This window comes from Chaetura pelagica, unplaced genomic scaffold (genome assembly GCF_000747805.2).
Source record: "Chaetura pelagica isolate M959 unplaced genomic scaffold, ChaPel_1.0 scaffold39, whole genome shotgun sequence".
Classification (NCBI taxonomy): domain Eukaryota; kingdom Metazoa; phylum Chordata; class Aves; order Apodiformes; family Apodidae; genus Chaetura; species Chaetura pelagica.
In genome coordinates this window covers 1,023,955-1,042,284 of record NW_009954614.1, presented here as the reverse complement: position 1 = coordinate 1,042,284, position 18,330 = coordinate 1,023,955, and the positions used below count along the sequence as shown (strand labels likewise).

General features: G+C 42.1%; 2 protein-coding genes across 2 annotated transcripts in view; one reads left to right on the top strand and one right to left on the bottom strand.

The window, feature by feature from the left end:
* Positions 1–1,793: 1,793 nt before the first annotated feature.
* GPA33 (glycoprotein A33 (transmembrane)) lies at positions 1,794–12,548 on the bottom strand. Its single transcript, XM_010005507.1, has 7 exons — positions 12,515–12,548; positions 8,054–8,205; positions 6,924–7,134; positions 6,230–6,388; positions 3,196–3,309; positions 2,581–2,707; positions 1,794–1,875 (listed from the first exon to the last, which is right to left on the bottom strand). The coding sequence occupies exons 1-7, from the start codon at positions 12,546–12,548 to the stop codon at positions 1,794–1,796; spliced, it is 879 nt and encodes a 292-aa protein (XP_010003809.1).
* Positions 12,549–13,206: 658 nt separating this feature from the next.
* DUSP27 (dual specificity phosphatase 27 (putative)) overlaps positions 13,207–18,330 on the top strand; it is a 15,929-nt gene continuing 10,805 nt past the window's right edge. Inside the window, exons 1-2 of the mRNA XM_010005506.1 lie at positions 13,207–13,250; positions 18,121–18,260. Of these exons, the coding sequence (XP_010003808.1) occupies positions 13,207–13,250; positions 18,121–18,260 (184 nt within the window). The remainder of the gene's footprint in view (positions 13,251–18,120; positions 18,261–18,330) is intronic.

The following is an 18,330-nucleotide window of genomic DNA, read 5'->3' as shown; positions in this document are numbered from 1 at the left end:
GCCCTCTTCAGCCCCAGGTTATCAGTGTTTGTGAGGGAACAGCAAGTCCTGACTAAAGACTGCAGAATTTATAAAAGAAATAGCTTTTGTTTCACAGTAAAAACTTGTTACACTGCTAATTAATTCACACTAGCTTGTTACAAAAGATAATAAAACACATATCAATTCTGTCTCTAAGCTGTGCACCTCATTTTTTATCTGCCTTCAGCTTCTGTGTGCAAAATTATTTTTAAATCCTTTTTTCCAATGTTTTGTCATTCATCTAAACTAAGCATGAGAACAGGCACTAAGAATGTCCTGCTGAGTTGCACTTCAGATTGTTAATTGTCAGAGGTTCGGGCAACAACTCCAGTTGTTGGTCTTTGCAGTTGTTACTAGTACAAGTGAGTAAGTATATTTGAAGTACCATGTGAAAAAAAAGGCAGTAAGAAAGCAAGCCAGAACAACAGTTCTGGGAGTCTGATTTGCATAGTTCAAAATCTAGAAAATGCTGCTCGTGTGTGGGAGGATTGCTGGTTCTTCTTATTTTAGATTTTATTTTAGATTTTTGTTCCAGATTTAAAAGTAACTCCTTGGGGGTAAAAAGGGCATGGGGGAGGCATTGCAGTGAGTTTCTGAAACTCCTGAAGTCAAAGTTGCAATTGAGAGCTTTGAAAGGATGTAGTTTAAGTCATTTATCGAACGTCTTTTTTATTATTAAAAACCAACCAACCAGCTCTTGATTAGCTTTAATATCATATTGACAATCTTTTGGACAGTCAGTCCATTCTCTTCGAAAGATAAGATGCTAGTGATGGCAGTTCTCAACATTTGAACGTACAGTGCTTCTGATTAAATTTCCACAATTTTGATTTAAAAGGTACTTTTCTTCCTTTTCCTCCTTTCCCCTTTTTTTCTTTCTTCTTTTATTTCCCCACCCCTTCTTTTTATTAAAAATGTACTTGTCATGTACATGCTCCCACACTGTCATTTCCTCAGAAGCAGCAGCAGGAGCAATGGACTTTTTCTGACTTACCCATGCAACAGTTAGGAGGAAACATAATGTAATGAAAATTAGTATTTAGAAACACTCTGAGCTGGAACTCCTAAGTTCAGGAATCTGACAGTATATAGGCTACTAGGCTGTTTGTAGCTGTTATCAGCTGCCAGTAACAAATCCATCTAATTTCCTACCTTATCCATTCCATTCGTATGCATTGTTGTTCCAAAGAGGAGACCTTCATTGGTCATCTGTGAATTTTTTCCGTATTTTATTTATAAGTGCATGTATAATATATACAAAAAATACATTTAATAAAATGTCCTTGAAAACTGGCTTTCTTTGGTCTGCTTAAAATAATTTCTATACTGGACAATGCTGTAAGCCTTGATACAGTGTAAGCCCAACACCATAAACAAGATCATCCTTTCTCAATGACTTGCAGTTGTTGACCTTGAAACCTTCTGGGGATACAGAAGCAACTCTTTTATCCAAATGTACCTGATTGGCCTATTTTTTCAGAAGGTGGAAAGTCCAGAAGAGTGATTATTTTGGGGCATCTGGGTAAAACAGTGCTTCACATGCATTTTTCTGGTATGAAGTTATGTATTAGTACTCACTGTACGTTAAGCACATCTTTCCAGGGAGACAAGGATATTCTCTTCCAGAACCTGAAGGCAGAGCCATTAGCTTTCATTTTATTATTAAAAAACCCCACCTTCCTGCAGTAAGAAAAATTAATTGATTTCTTTTCCACAGTGGTGTGTGTGCCTCAGCAAATCCTGAAGATGGCATTGGCTTCCTACTTCTTTCTTCATACATGTTCAGCATCATCCTCTGCACTCAGATGCCTTGTAGGCATCTCCCTGGAGGGTTCATTTCTCTCTTCTTGCACCCTAAAAGTGAAGAGTAAAGACGTTCAGTAAAACCAGCTAGAAATTTTACTGAAAAGGTTTTATGTCAGATTGGTTTTAGAATGCTGTAAGCTGGTCTGGAAGTATACCAGACTGAACTCCATAAATGAAGTCTTGCTGGTGATGCAAGAGGCACATGAGCTACTTTTAAAAAATATTTATATATATATATCTATCTATCTATCTCACATCCATAAAGAAAGGGCAACTGGTGCATCTTTTCTCATCCCACTTTTCTTCCAGTGGTCTGTTTCTATCATGAGAATAAAAAAAAGGTTTCTCTCTTGGAGTGATAGTTCTGACTACCAACCTCATGGTAATTTAGGCTAGCAAGGACAGAAACAGCCATAGGGACTGAAATAAATGAGAAACAGTCTGGGTTTTGTTTATCAAGTAGCTGCGCATGCTTGACTGACTTGTGCTTGCCAATCCAATTCCAAGGTTTGAATGTTTGGATTCTATTCCAGAGACCACAAAGGTGTTTGGTAATACTGGGCATATTCTGTGAGAAGAGGTGGGAGCCACTAGGGTAGAAACCAAAAGAAAGCAGTGCACGCTTTCCTTGGTTTCTTTTTTCTCCCATGCTTTCTCCTCTCCTCCCATGCTTTCCCCTCTGTATGTTAATGCTGTGGGGAGAACATAAACCCTTAATATGTTCCATTAACTTTTCTAGAGAAAAGTACTTACGTCATCTCATAGTCCTTTTTGTCCTTGTCCTCCCGACAGCAGCAGCAATAGGCTATAATACCAATAACTATAATTGCAGCAACAGCTCCACCAATGATGCCAGCGTAAAGACCTATGTTCATAGAGGCTATACAGGAAGAAAAGAATTTTTGCAGTGAGAAAAAAAATCAAATGCAGTCATCACAATCACTGGACTTCAAATCCCACCACCAGATGTCCGATCTCCTACTAGATCCAGACTGAGTGAAAGTCAGATTTATTTGACTACAACAACTGGAAATAATTCGGTACTGGGTAGGCAATAAGTCTGCAGGAGCAATTAGTTAGTGATAGGGATCTGAACAACTGCTGTGCTTTGTTGATAGAGTTTAGTTTCAGACTTTGGGGGCTTAGGCCTATCTCACACTATACATTTTTTTGTCATCTGTGAACTAACCCTATGAGTTAATGCTCTATGAGCATTTAAATCAATGCAGAGAATCTGTCTTTTAAAAAGTGTGCTCTTTTTTGTAAAGAGAGCAGAATTTTATACTTCTGTCTGCATTGCCTCCTTTGCCACTTAGCTAGGGTACTTTCTCTGGTACTGCTCTTCTAGAAAATAACCCCATCTCTTACGTGGCACAACGCTGACTGTCATGTTGCAAGATTCCTTTCCCACAGCATTTGCTGAAGTGCAGATGTAAAAGCCAGAGGTGTCTGCCGAGATGTTCTTCAGAGTTATTTGTTGCCCTGTTGTGAAACACAAATCCAGTCCAAAAAAGACAAGAATTAAAGCAGGGAAGGAATTGAGGACAGCAGCCCTTCAATTCTATCCCAGGGTAGTGGGAGTGATGAGAGGTTATTAAAGCTGATGGATTGCTCCGTCTTGCACAGGAGCTGCCCTGCTAGTCCCTAGGTTTTAGTGTGATTTGTGGGAGGACAAGAGGAAGTGTGCTGTTTGGATTGCAGGGAACATGTGGCATTTGAACATTCTTTTTAGAAAAAAAATCGTAGGTGGAGGGCAAAGAAGCATGTGTGTTTAGTGAAAGCTTGTTTTGCATTGGATTTTGTTGAGAAACAGAAGATGGCTGAAACCAGCATCTGCCTTTGAGAACTGGTCATCTGATGAAATAACTTGTAAAACGACAAAAAGCTCCTCAGTCATCCAGCTCTTCAGATTTCAAATCTGAATTGTTTAGCAGTGGGGAAAAAGCTTTCTAGTCCTGGGGAGCCCATGCAGGCTGTGAAAATAAATGAAGGAAAAGAAAGTAACATGGCATTGCTATGACACTGATGTTTTCTGTCCAACCCAACAGAGCTCAGAACCATGTACTAAAGCTTAGCTGTCTGCTCAAGCACTCACCTTTTTTTTGTTACATTTTGAGCTGCTATTTCTATGTGTAGTCCACACTTTGTGCTTGTGAATTACTGCTAAAAGTCCAGATTCCTGCTCTAAAAGCAAAAGGCTCTGAATACTTTACAGTGACTTTCCTTTTTTATTTTCCCAGTGATCTCACTTATTTCCAGCCCACTGTGGGAGTGGGATTCTCTTTAGTCTCTGCTGGTGCCTAGTGCCAGACAGTAAAAGAGCATGCTTTTAAAATTTTTTTTAGTCTCTACACACTGTCCATGCTTACTTTTTCTTTTTCTTTTCCCCCAGAGTGATGTCCATAGCTGTCAGCATTGCAGTCTATTACAGGGCTGTACATCCTATACTAAATCAAAAGTACTTGACTGGTGATTAAAATTGGGAAAAACGCAGGCCAGATACTATCAATTTTGGAGTGGCTCCTAAGGGAATTCTGCATGCTCTGTAGCACTGGGACTTGCTTAGCACAAAAAGAAATTTCTTGCAGTGTCCAGCTAGCTTGGGGCAGAAGCGGACAGTCAGCACACCATTTGGACATCCGTGCTCTGATGAAAGCAGAAATGAGGTGGAAATGGATCAGAAGAGACTGATGTCCCAGTGAAGAACAAAGTGACGACAGGAGCAGGCAGCAGCTGCTTCCAGAAAACGACAAATGCCGGTGTGTTCAGGGCCGTGTGTGATGCGTTGGCACCACTTAGTGGCCAGTCAAATAAGTAAGGTTCGTGTGTCCCTGGTGATATTTCGTGTTTTGCATAATCCATGCAAGAATCGCAGTGTGTGTTGAATGTCCCATTGAGTCTGCTCATACGTAGTTTACCTCCTCAGCAATTCTACAGTAGCTTACACCAAAAAAAGGTTGGTTCAGGTACTCAGTCTTTCTGGAGCTGAGAATACCAGGAGGAAACAAAGTTGTTTAAAGGAATAAACCTGAGTCCTCTGTCACTAGTACACTTCAGAGGCTATTAAACCCTCATTTCTGTGTAACTAGTTTTACAAAAAGTCCCGTTGTGGAAATTCAGTTCCCTTTTGTTTGTTCAGATTCTGATTTAAAATGAAAACAAATAAAAAACTGGGGCTTCTGCAACAGTCCTAAAGAACCAGAGGCCTCTCTTATGCTCAAAGCAGGATTGTGTAACTCTTTCTGACACCACCTTCCTCTGGGTGAGGAGTCATGTCAGGAATGAAAGTAGCTTCAGTTGTCAGCAGCCCTGGGGAGAAGGATGTGGGGGTGCTGGTTGATGAGAAGCTCTGTATTGGCCAGCAATATGTGCTTGCAGCCCAGAAAAGCCAACTGTGTCCTGGGCTGCATTAGAAGAAGCATCAAGGGAGGTGATTCTCCCCCTCTAATCTGCTCTTGTGAGACCCCACCTGGAGTACTGTGTCCAGTACTGAGGCCCCCAAAATGAGAAGGACATGGAGCTGTTAGAGTGAGTCCAGAGGACCACAGAGATGGTCGATCAGAGGGCTGGAGCACCTTCCCTATGAAGACAGGCTGAGAGAGTTGAGGTTGTTCAGCCTGGAAAAGAGAAGGCTCCAGGAAGACTTCATAGCAGCCTTCCAGTACCAGAAGAGGGCCTACAAGAAAGCTGGGGAGTGACTTCTTATAAGGGCATGCAGTGATAGGATAAGGTGTAATGGCTTTAAACTAGAAGAGGGTAGATTTAGATTAGGTATTAGGAAGAAATTCTTTGGTATGAGGTTGGTGAGACACTGGCCCAGGTTGCCCAGGGAAGTTGTGGGTGCCCCGTCTGTGGAAGTGTTCAATGCCAGGTTAGAAGGGGCTTGGAGCAATCTGATCCATGGAAGGTGTCCCTGCTCATGGCAGGGGGTTGAAACTAGAAGATCTTTAAGGTCCTTTCCAAGACAAACCATTCTGTGATTGCAGAGCCATCTTTTGTTTGCCTTCACCACAGAAAGTGACCTGGTCATAGTTGAATGAGGTGGGACCTAAAGACATACCAGTTAGAAACCCACATGTTATTCCTTATGTTATGCCCCTCCTTGTGCTCAGCAATTGAGAAGTAATTCTTTCTGGCTACTTCCAGGGTGAGCCAGCCTTCTCGCCAGGTAAGAGCTGAAGTGAAAATCTTATTGACCTTTGTTAGTTTGGGTAACAGTCTTCTTCTCCCTGCTGAGTTATACCTGAGTGTTTCTTGTATCAAAAGGACAACTTTTCGAGTTCCTGGTTAGAGAACTTCCATAAAAAAAGCTTTAAGTGTGTTTTTGTATTTGCATTTCAAAATGTTTCCAACCCAGATCTGCAAAGAGCTCAAAGACTTGATGCCTTTGAACTTGCCATACCTTCTGTTGTTTGCAGAACACGGGGCTCATTTTGCACATTGAAGCTCTGCCAGGTATAGCTGGGCTTTGGGGAGCCCTCATGAGAAACGCAGGTCAGATTGATTGTCTGTCCATATTCTGCTGTCCCTAGAATCTTGCATTCTGGTTTAGATGGTGCAACTGAAGGAAGAAAAAGGAAGGAATTCTATTAATCAGAAGTAGTTTTTTTGTTTCAACCAATCTCCTGCACCTGCCGTTTTTATTCTTGCTAAACAGAGGTTGGTCTTGCACCTACTGCCTTCTTCTCAAAGGAACCGGAGTGAAGTTGTCTGCAATTTGTTTCTCCTTTCTTGGCATTGGTCAGCCAAGAAGAAATTGGAAGATGCTTTTTGGGATATGTCCAATAGTGTTGGGTAACTCCCCTTTGATAACTGGAGTATGACAAGCCACAGGGGGAATGAGGAATGCCTTGAAGGGTTATTAGGGAAGTAAATTATGCAAGTCTTAAGGGTGTTTTCTACAGTCAGGTAACTTGGGGAGTTGGGTGCTCTAAACCTTCCACCCTCCTACCATAGTAGCAGGAAAAGACCAAAGATGGAATTGTGGATTATGACTTCCTGGAAGGTTTTTTTCCTGGTAGTATAAACCAATGTGGACATTAGAGGAAGGACAGTGTTTTATCTAATGGATCTTGTGTTTTCTCCATCATGCTTACCAAGGACTAAAAGATCCAAGAGTGCAGTCTTCCTGGGGTAATCATTCCGTAGCCGGACGCTGCATGCGTATGTCCCATTGTCCTCCATGGTGACCGCATTGATGGTGATACTGATGTCCCCTTTGTCTACATCACCACTGAACTGTATGCGGTTTTCATAGCCCTTGCCATACTGTACAAATCCATCAAAATACCTAGTGACAGCATCATCCTGATAGACATGGAGGGAAAATGATCAATCTTGGTTTCTTCTGTACAAATCTACTACCTAATTCAATGGATTAGCCTGCTCTTAAGAGACGAACAGCTTGGAAAAGTGGGCCTTAGGCTGCCCCAGTTTGCCAAAAACCCAAAAAAACACTGAAATTGAAAAGGTTCTGGGTTTCTGTCTGGAATTTCCATCTCCTGCATTATCTGAAGGCAGAGACAACTGATTTATCCTGCTGGGGGCTTATTCGCTTTTCCATGACAGGACACAGTGAGACTTGTCTGAGGTCTGTATGTCAATCAAATTCCCCTATGATTACAAAAACTCCCCTGCTTTCTTTCAATAGGGATCTTCAGAGAAGAAACCGTTGGCAATTACTGCAAGGAGATCTCCAAAGGCTGCTTCATTTCTCACTAATGTCTAAGAAGTCAAGGAGAACTGTAGAGGCCTCTTTACCTTCAGATACTCCATGTGAATGTAGGAGACCTCAGGAATCTCTCCATGTAGTATAATAATATCAAAGTATCAAAGATATGTGTGTGTATATATAAAATATGTATAAATAATAAATATCGTTAAAATATATTTAAAGTATATCCATTTTTTTTAAGTATCTGAGCATTTCACCTGTGTTAATAGATGTACTTTCACAGTACATTCAGTGATGTATCCTACATACACAGATGGAAGACGAAGAGAGAGAAAAGATAAGGACGGGGGCTTGCTTAGTATCATGGAGTAGATCTGGGATGAATTGCATCTAGAATCAGAACTTCTGTTTGCGTAAGTCTGAGATTAAAGGAAGTCTTGAAGGAATCTTTTTCTTCCAACACACATTCCCACCCACAATCCTGCTTCCATCTCTCCTCCCACCCTCCTCTTGAATACCCTATCATATGTTTATTTATCCAACTTGATTTACCGCACTGTTGATTCTTCTCCAGACGACAAAGTCTCCTGCGTCAATAGAAATCTCAGTTTTAAAATGACAGGGGAGAGTAACGTTGTTCCCTCGTGCCACCTTTGTTACCTTTGCAGGTGTTTCCACAGTGAGGGTGTGAGCAGTCACCAGAACTAGGAAGAGAATAAATTCTGCAGTCAACAAAATTAACGACATCTGGATTCCATGTTTGTGTCTCTTTGGTGTTCTTATATGCCACAACATCCCCACATCTCTGTCATCCATGACATTCCCCACTGAGCAAGAGGTGATATATGCTGTGGCTGATTACCTATAGGAAATGGCTGCACAGGATGGCTAAGAGCTAAATTCTCCTTTCTGTTCCTTGCTTCCCTCTCCTTTACCTGCACATATATTGCCATGAAGTATATAGAGGTGTTTGGGTTGGTTTTTTTTTTCTGAGCTCTCTTTCAGTGTGACTGACAGCATTTGACAGTTCTAAATGTACAGAAGGAGACAGATAAACAGATAATGCAAGTGCATCAGCAGTCTTAAGGACTCAGGCTAAACTAACAAATTGATATTGTCAAATTTCAAGGATCAGGAAAACTGTCAAATAACTTGCCTCAGTCCATGTCCATAGAGAAGTGACATTTTGTACTAGGGAATCAAAACTTGCTCATGTAATGCCCTGAAAAGAGAAAAATCTAGAAAAGCAAAGAACTCAAATGAAACCAGAGAAGAATAACTACTCATTTTAAAAAATGAGTAGGGTGGTAGTCCACTTTCCCCAAGAACTCCTGTAGCTCCTGCCTGTGGAGCACGGGAATAGCTGAGAGTTGAATAAAACAGAAATCCCTCTGTGCCCTGCTGAAGCACGCAGGGCACAGGGTAGGTGTTTCTTGAATGCTGTATTCCATTTGACTTGATGCTTAATTCATCATACCCAAGCATTAGCTAGTGGCAGGTGTTTGTTATGCGCAGAACTGGGCTGGAGGTTTAACTCTGCCCTGCTGTAGATGACCTTCATGCCTGTGGGAACCTATGTTTAAAAATGCCTGGACTTTCCTTACAGTTTGTTGGTTTCATTTTAATGACAGCAGACTGAATCATTTGGCAGAAAAAAATAACCACAAACAACAAAACAAAACTAAGTCTGAAACCAGTTAAAAAGAGTACAGGGAGGCAAGAAAGGGAGTGCAGCTCAGAGGTGCTCCCATGGCAAAGAGGAACATGGTTCAGTAAGGAGGGAAGTGAAGGAGGACAGAGATCAGAGTTGCATGTTCTTCCTGAGAGGGACACGCTGTGTGTGGTGGTGATGGGTTGCTTCTGAAAGAACCAAGCTGAGTCAGCGTTCCCTGGAAAGGATTTGACTCTAAAATTGCCATCTAGCAAGATTTGGGTCCTCATTCTGTGATATCTCTGTCCACATTAGGTCCATAAGGAAACGTAATACGTAAAGTAGAGAACAACGGACATCTAGATTCCACCTTGAGTTGCAAACGGACTGTGAATACGTTTTTTTAGTCAGAAAAAGACCACAGTCACATGCATTAGGTCAGTAAGCCACCGCAAAGCTGAGCGCTGCCAGATCCTTGACTATAAAAACAATGAATTATAGTGTCCTCTAGAAAATCACAGCATAGGGACCCAAAAGGTTTTGTGGTTGCTGTGCTAGGAACCTGCTGGTAGCAATTCAGGTCCTTGCACAAGGTAACACCAGATGGTTGGCATGGGGATCTGCTCCCCTTCAGGAAAGGCAAAAGTCTCTGTAACAGCTTCCCAGATCCAGCCTGTTGTCCACAGCAAATGGTCCTTCAAGTATCTTCCTAGAAATAGCCTGTACTTATAAAACTCCTTCATGTTCCATCTCCTGAGAGGAGTTTGATGGGAATTTTCACAGCAGCCCAAACTTTCTCTCCCCTGCACCACTTTTACTTGCTGCCAGGCAGGGATGCCCTCCCTTCCACAGCTGTCTTCAGAAGCATCATTAGACATTTTCAGCAGAAGTATGAAGATTGCCTTCTGAGGTTACTAGTGCCCTGGGTAAGGAGAGGCAACCAAGAGACCAGAGCAGGATGTTTTTAGCTGAAGTTCCCATCTTTCTTGGTTCCCCATCCTGTAACCCAAGTGGTTTTGTGGTCTTGCACAGCCAATCTGTCAAGTGTATGTTTTAGTCTCTCACTCTGTGATATGGGGGTAATGGTTTCTGTTCTCTCAGGGATTAATTCATTTACAGCTGCTGACAGCTATGAGAAGGAAACCAGCAAGGCAAAGTATTTCTAGCAAGGTTTCCTGGCAGCCACTCCCAGGTCTTTCCCTGCTCTGGAGCACCCAGTACAAGGGCCATGTTTGCCTAGCTCCAGGGCTCTTTCTGACGGTGTTTTTAATCATGCCCTATAAATGAGTGGCAGTTATGAAAGCTTTCTCATGACTGGGTAGACAAGTTTTCCTGCATTTAGGTGAAAAGCACCACTATCTGTACTAGGAGATGGAGCAAACCCCATTTCCTGATGCTTTTAACACTCAGAAACAGGTTCCACTCGCCTGGGGTTCACTGACAGGTCACTAAATCAGCCCTGAGGAAGAGAAGAGCATGCCCAACCCTAAAGCTTCCCCTCAGAAATGCTTTTCTTTCCTCCAATTGCATGACTCAAATTCTACAATAAATGAGATCTTTGTTTTTTTCCAAACATGTCTTCAGTGCAGAGTCAGGGAACAGCTGAACCAAATCCCATGTACAAGATACACAGCCTGTAACAAGTAATACTGCTTATTCATCTGTTGCTGTCAACCTCATGCTCAACTTCTTCTGATGCTCTCCTGAAATCTCCTTCTGGCTCCCACTCCTCCCTTGCTAGGGCTCCTCCTGACTCTCGGGGAAGCTGCACAATTTCTGAGATGCCATTTGCTCATGCCAATTTCCTCCTTTCCTTTTCTCCCCACATTTCACTTCTTCACAAAGTCATCAACAGCCAGCTAGTCACAGTCAGCATGTCTAAAAATTGGGGGTTATTCTTCAAGGGTTGTTTGTTTGTTTGTCTAAGAGAAAAGATAATTTATTCAAAGTAGAGCTGAAGGGATGAGAGGGCCAATTCTGAAACAATGTCAGAAAAGAAGAGAGGGCAAATAGTCTCTATAGTACTAGAGGAATGGTATTACCTAGATTTTACCCTTAGAATTTATTTGTGTGTGTGTTATTAATTAGTACATCTATAACAACTTAAGAAGTTGAGAAAGGTTTTATCTCCTTCTATTCAACCTAAACATCTGTATTTGTACAAAGGAAGAAGAAAAAAAAAGAAATTGCATGCCTACTTTCACATTTGTTACTGTTAATCAAAACAGAATGAAAGACAATGGAGCTGGAAACAGAGGAATATTTTGTTTACTGAAAAAAGTGAGATTCTGATCAAGCAAAATTGTTATTGCTGATTTCTCTTGATAGATTTGGCTAGTGAGAGAAGTCAGAAAAGTGGAAATGTGTTACTTCAATTTTACAAGGAAATGGTATTTTCAGTATTTTAACACTAAATTATTACCATTTGAGTGCTGCCCAAATAGACTAGAAAAGCTTCACCCAACAGATGTATTTCTGCTCTGAATAGTTTCCTATCTATAACTTGGTTAGCATGAAAGGTGAAAATTATGAAAAAGGAGAATGAATACCAATGGTGTTACACAATTTACATAATTATCATCAAATTATAACTAAAGTAAAATTTGTCGCATATGGAGCACATCCACTTTTCCTAAATATGTTAAACTTTGTGAATTTCCTTCTTATGGGTCCTGTTGCTGAATTGAGGTTTTCAGGATTTCTGGTTAAAAGAAACCTCAAGCGATTTCCATGTGAGTAGCTTTGTTTGAAGCCTGGAAGAAGGTGTAGGAGCATTGGTAAAAGAAGAGCAGACAGGTGAAAAAGCAGTGGAATTGAGCTTGCAGGCACTGCAAGGCAGAACAAGAAAGGGCAAGTCTGATGAAGGCCAAGGGCTGACTTATGTGTGTTAGTGGGGATTATTGTGCATCCCCTTAATGTGAATAATATAGAGAGATCACAAGATGTATCCAAGTACATACAAATAGTATCACTTAAGTTTACAGAGACATACACTACATGCCGATTTATATATGAGAGAACAAAACCAGGAACTCTTACGCTTCTGGCTGAAGAAGTTTCTTCTTCAGAGATAAACATTGTATTTAACAGAAGCCAGTGAAACTGTTTTTAAAAAAAACATTTTCCAGCCTCAAAAAAAATAGGATTATTTTTCTGTTCCTAACACTGCCTTGTGGCTTTAGGAGATGTCTGTGAGTCTAGACATTCAGCACAGAGATGGTAAACACATCTGACTGGTCATAAACATGAAGGAACTTTTACCAAACAAAAAAGAAACACAGAAAGTCCACTGGAATACTTGGACTTTGCAGTGCTGTTTCCCTCTACCCAACCCTGGACAACATAACCATATTAGTACTCACTTGCACTGAAAACGAACAGCCAAAGTCTTCTCATTGCCATCCTCTTAATCTCTCCTTTGTTTCACCTCAAGGTGGTCTTCCTTGTAATCTGTAGGTGGCTGGATAAGTAATAGGCTATAGCTGAAGGGCTGCTTCACAGTGGCATCACAGGTTCACTTCCTCAGTCTCTATCTTAAAGTGTTTCTTCTCCAGTCTGCCACTCCCCTCCCAGAGAGAATGACAAGGCAGATCACCAGTAGGCTTTGACACTGCTTGCAGTGTCAAATGCTGCTCTCTGCCTCAGGGTGGGCGGGAGATTTGTGAACTCCTTCCCCAGTTGTGAACTTTATTCCTCAATTAAACTGCCTTTCCTAGTTTCTTCTAGCACGCAGGTGCATAAAGCAAGAGAAGAGGGAAACTGAAGGGTGTGGTGACTGGGAGTGTACAACAGCTGAAGTCATGCATACAATGAGTAGGGGAGGATAAGCCTCATTAATCTTACGTATTTATAAGGGAGCCTACGCCCAGACATAAAACGGTATTGAAGCTTTTCACAAAGCAGGCAGTTGCCCACATCCAAGCTTCAAGGAACTGAGGTGCTTCATTCCACTTACTTTAAATACCTGTAGAAGTATGCAATTTATGAGAATTTGATGACTCATGCACTATCTAAATAAAAGTGAGATGTATCTCAGCTACGTACTTATGCGCTTATGCCTATGCTCAACTGTCCCAGTGTGTGGATTACACACCAGCTGTATGTCCCAAAGGTATCTTCTACCTTTCTGGTCAAAAATTGCTGGCTTGTGGCATGCTAGCTGGGTATCTGTTGAGGCATGCACAGGGAAAATCCAGCCACTGCTCACATAATTCTGAATGGGCATTTGGACAGCAGAAAGAATTACTACTGTAATTGACTGAAGAATAAAAGGAGGACTGATGGCAGCTCAGGCAAATACCTGACATTACATTTAATGGAGTACACCTGGCTAGCATGTCTTTGAAGCTCTTCACTACCAAGAGGCAGCAAGGGAACTCTCCATCTGGGATAGTGATCTATGCTCTATTTCTAGCTATTTAAGAGACAAAGTCACTATTAGGGTGTGAGTGATCATTTTAGACATCTTAGGTGAGGACTTCATGTCTTCAGACATCATTTTCAGATTAATCATACTCACAATGCAGTGATAATACTGTTGAATTCTGTTTTGATTATTGAAAGAGGCAACCTCATAAGTTGGTGTCTACACTGGAGATACCTGTTTTTAATCCAGTAAAGTGGACCTGGATCTTCATCTTGTGCTGACCCCATCCTTGCCTGGTAAACCTGCCAAAAGCCATGCTAATGACTGCCTTTTTGTCTATATGGTAGTTGTTCAAAACACCTGCAAAACAAAGAAACTTATGAGTGACTGGAAATCCAATCCCTCTGATAGAAAGGACAGTCTGTATTTCTGTGCTTGATGTAAAACCTCAGTTCTCTTCAAACAAACTGATAGCACAAAGCAAATTAAAGCAGATCAGAGTACAGAAACTGTATTCTTTGGTGACCTTCCAACTAAGGAAACCATCAGAAAAATCCATCCTGCTGTATGGGTCTCATCTTTGCAGGCATTAGGAAACACCAAGGACCCTGCAAAGTGAAGAGAGCCTTTTTACAAAAACAGCTTGCTAACCTCTAAATGCTAACTACAAATTACGTAAAATGTAAACAGAAATGGAGCAAGGTCAGTAGTCTTTGACTTTGGAAGTCACAAGAATGAGGTTCTTAAATTTTTACCTCCTTCAGAGACTGTAAGCTCTTTGTGACTTTATCCCACAGCCTCCAGGGAGAGACATGTAGAACCTTTATTCTAGTTTCCACACTTTAAATTTTGCTCCCATTTAATATTTTAACTGAATCTGATGAGCAGAGATAGTGACAGAAATGTGATCACTGTACACCATCTGCCCATACTTCCTCTGGTAATTCTCAGTTCTTTACATAACAGCTTTGAGTATTCACTGGAAGAACTTGGTTACAGACCCTGACAGACACTGTGCCTACTTGGTAAGCTTGCTGTTATCCTCTTCACAAAAAGTGAAGTTTATATAGTGTTTATGCAACTTCTCTTCCCTTTCTTCTTTCCAATAATTTCAAAACCCATTTGATTAATTTCAGCCAAATCTGACAGATGGATAGTAGTCTTAAAGATGGGAAGTTGTTTTCAGTCTCATAAAAATCAGCATGGGATAAGATAGAATAAGATAAGAGAGAAATCTAAATTAATGCTACCTGTTAGGCATTAGTCATTGTCTTCCATTCCAAAAATCTGTGGTTGCACAATTGATGGTCTGTCCCACCTCTTGCACAGCTAGGGAGATAGGGAAATATGGTACAGTGAGAAAGGAGCAAGAAAAGCTGATGGGTTCTTGAGGAATATTTAATGTACTGGGGCACCTGGACTGCAGGACACACCTCCATTGGGAATCAGGCTTGTGAATTCCACTGCTTGTGGAGATACATTGGGTTTCGTCCATTTTGTTCACCAACTGGCTAGTGAAAAAACATGATAGAGAGAACTTGCATAGTTAAGCTGAAAACAGTGCCTGTAACAATAGCTCCTCAAATACCTGAAGTGGGTCTGAGCTGAGTAACCTTACTGTCAAAAGATGACATGCACTACATGTTAACCCTGAAACAAATTTATTATTCGCTCATAAGTTTGCCATTTAATGGTAAAAGTAAAATAAGTGTATTGGCATATTGTCTAGTTCCACTGCACTGAAGAGGAGGGACAGGTACCGGATCTCGCCTCATGATCCATAACTTGGACAGGATGCCTTAACTGGTGCCAATGTGGAAAGGATTCGCTGTGGGAACAATTCTACTATCACTCAGGTGCATTACAAGTAAATGAGTTGGCACTGAGATTAATAATGTTCCGTTGTTTTGGAGACTTAGCTAAATTAAGACTGGTTTCCTAAGTATCACAGGAAGCATATGCTTCAGTGTGGGATACTTACATAAATCTGATATTAAGACACTTGTTTAGATGTACTTTATTCATTGCTTATGTTAGTTCTTCAGGCCTAGATTGGAAAAGATACTTAAGCACTTACATCTTGTTTTGTTTCCCTGACACTTCTCACTGGGGGCCTCGGGAACTGTTGATAAATGCAGGAGGCAAATTTACAGTTTACTTTTGAGAAGTTAGTAGAGCTGCCTGAACAGAAAAACTGGGACAGCTGGCAATTTGAAGAGATCTAAATTTTCTTTCTGGTTTGACTTTCTTTCCCTGTCTCGTGTGAGCTGCCAAAACTTACAGGCATTGGCACCACAGCTAAAAGAACTGCCACAGGTACAGGCAGCACTGTCAAAGCTTTGCATTGGCCCTGCTTAGCCTAAGGCAGGCCTGTGTCTTAGCATAGGCTGACACACATCAACTTCTGGACTCAGCCATGGGCCAGGCAAACCCATAAAATCTTATTTTTGCTGATGGCTGCCACTCTGGGGAATCTTTTAACCGATAAATAGGGTTTTTAGAGGGTATTATTAGCTTATTTAAATGAAACTTCCATTGACGTGAAAAGCTGTAATAGAAAACTAGGGCAGCTTCATTGTCTTGCCAGACCTACATACTCTGATAAGGCCCACCTACCTGCACAGTGCTAACACTATCAGTGATAGTAACTTCTGTTAAGACAGAGAAAGGAGGAGCCTTCCATCAAGATCCCATCTCTCCCACCTAAGAGGACAGCACCTGACTATGCTCAGTTTGGGTTAATGGATATATTCATCACCAACAACAGATGCCCAACCACTTACAGCTTGTTACTTTTTGCTATATTTGCTACATTGACTAGCAAAAATTGCTAGCATCCTTGCCCCAGCAGCTGCAAAGGTATCTGTGGTATGAGATAGGTCAGTTGTCTTTTCCACTTCCTTTGTTGTTTGCTTGTTTGTCTGCAAAAGGAATCAACAGTGGGATGTCATTGCATGACTCAGAACTGGAGCCTCCAGTACAGCACTTAGGCTTTCATTTGCTTTTTTTTTCATTCTGCTTCAGACTAGCCTGGTCCATGAACTTTGCTGGGTAGTCAAGAGATGGGAAGTGGAGGTTTCCTCTTTGACGAGGCATCCGAGAAGACATAGTGTACCTTAGTCCTAGCTCTTCCAAGAACAAAAATCAGATAATCATACAATCATAGAACTACAGAATGGTTTGGATCAAAAGAGACCTTAAAAGATTACGTGGTCCAACCTCCCTCCTAGGAGCAGGGATGATTTCCACTGGATCAGGTTGCTCAAAGCCCCATCCAATGTGACCATGAATGCTTCAATGATGGGGCAGCCACAGCTTCTCTGGGAAATCTGTTCCTGTGTCTCACTGCTCTTATTGTAAATAAATAATTCTTCCTATATAATCCAAATCTAACTGCTTACTTTAAAATTATTGCACTTTGTCCTGTCACTATAGTCCTTGCTAAAAAGTCTGTCCCTGTCTTTCTTATAAGCCCCCTTTAAATATTGGAAAGGCCACAATGAAATCTTTTCTTCCCCAGGTCAACTCTCTCAGTCTTTCTTCAAACAAAAGCTGTTCCATGCCTCTGATAATTTTGGTGGCCCAAATGTCTTGTGCTGGGGGCTCCAGAGCTGGACTCCACTGCAGGCAGGGTCTCAAAAAAGCTGAGCAGAGGAGGAGAATTGCCTCCCTTACCTTGCCGGCCATGCTTCTTCTGATGCAGCTCAGGATACATTTGTCTTTTTGGGCTGCAAGTGCACAATGCTGGGTCATGTCCAATCTTTCATCTACTAATATCACCAAATCCTTCTCTGCAGGGCTGCCCTCAGTCCATTCATCCCCCAGCCTATACTGATATTGAGGATTGCCCCAACCCAGACGTAGATCCTTACACTCAGACTTGCTGAAACCCTTGAAGTTCATATGAGCCCACTGCTCAAGCCTGTCAGGGTCCCTCTGGATGGCCTCCCTTTCCTCTAGCAAGTGAACTGCACCACTCAGCTTGGTGTCATCTGCAAACTTGCTGAGGGTGCACTCAGTCCCACTGTCTGTCATTAATGAAGCTATTGAACAGTACCAGATCCCCAAGGGACACCACATGTTACTGATCTCCATTTGGACACTGAGTTGTTGACTGCAACTACACACAGCCATCCAGCAAATTCCTTATCCATCAAATAGTCCATCCATCGATTCAGTTTCTTTCCAATTTAGAAGTAAGAGGTGAGAGTGGGGGGCCTTATCAAAGACCTTACGGAAGTTTAGGTAGCTGGCAGGTAGCTTGCTTCTAGTAAGCTTGGAGTGGCTCATGCCACACTGCGTTTCCCAAGGTCATACCAGCATTTCAAGTTGTGCCTGGTGGTGTCCCAGTTGTCTGGAGGCTCCCTGCAGGTGGAGGTCCAGCCTCACTGCTTCTGGGCTCTTCTCTGGGCTCCTCCTGCAAGTGGGAAATGTTGGGGGATCCAGCCCCCAGGGGGGGAAGGAGTTAAGTGCTTGACCAGCTGCCATCTATGAGGCACTGAATTCCTTCCCTGTACAATTCAGCAGCCAGCGTCAGGACAACGCTATATTTAGAAGGCTGATAAGGTTTGGAGCTGACAGTTGTCCTGCCCCTTGATGAAGTAGCCGCAGAAGGAGTGAGAGGGGTGCCGCTGGTTTCTCTCCCCCCAGTGCCATTCCCTGCCAGCTTTCCTGCTCTCTTCGCCGGACTCCATCGCTGTGCCTCCAGCGGGGCCTTCTTGGCAGCGTCACCCAGGCACAGGGTAAGTGCCCTTGCCTTGCTCCCCCGGCTCCCTGCTCGCCGCCGGGTGCGTGGCAGCGGCTTCCCAGCCC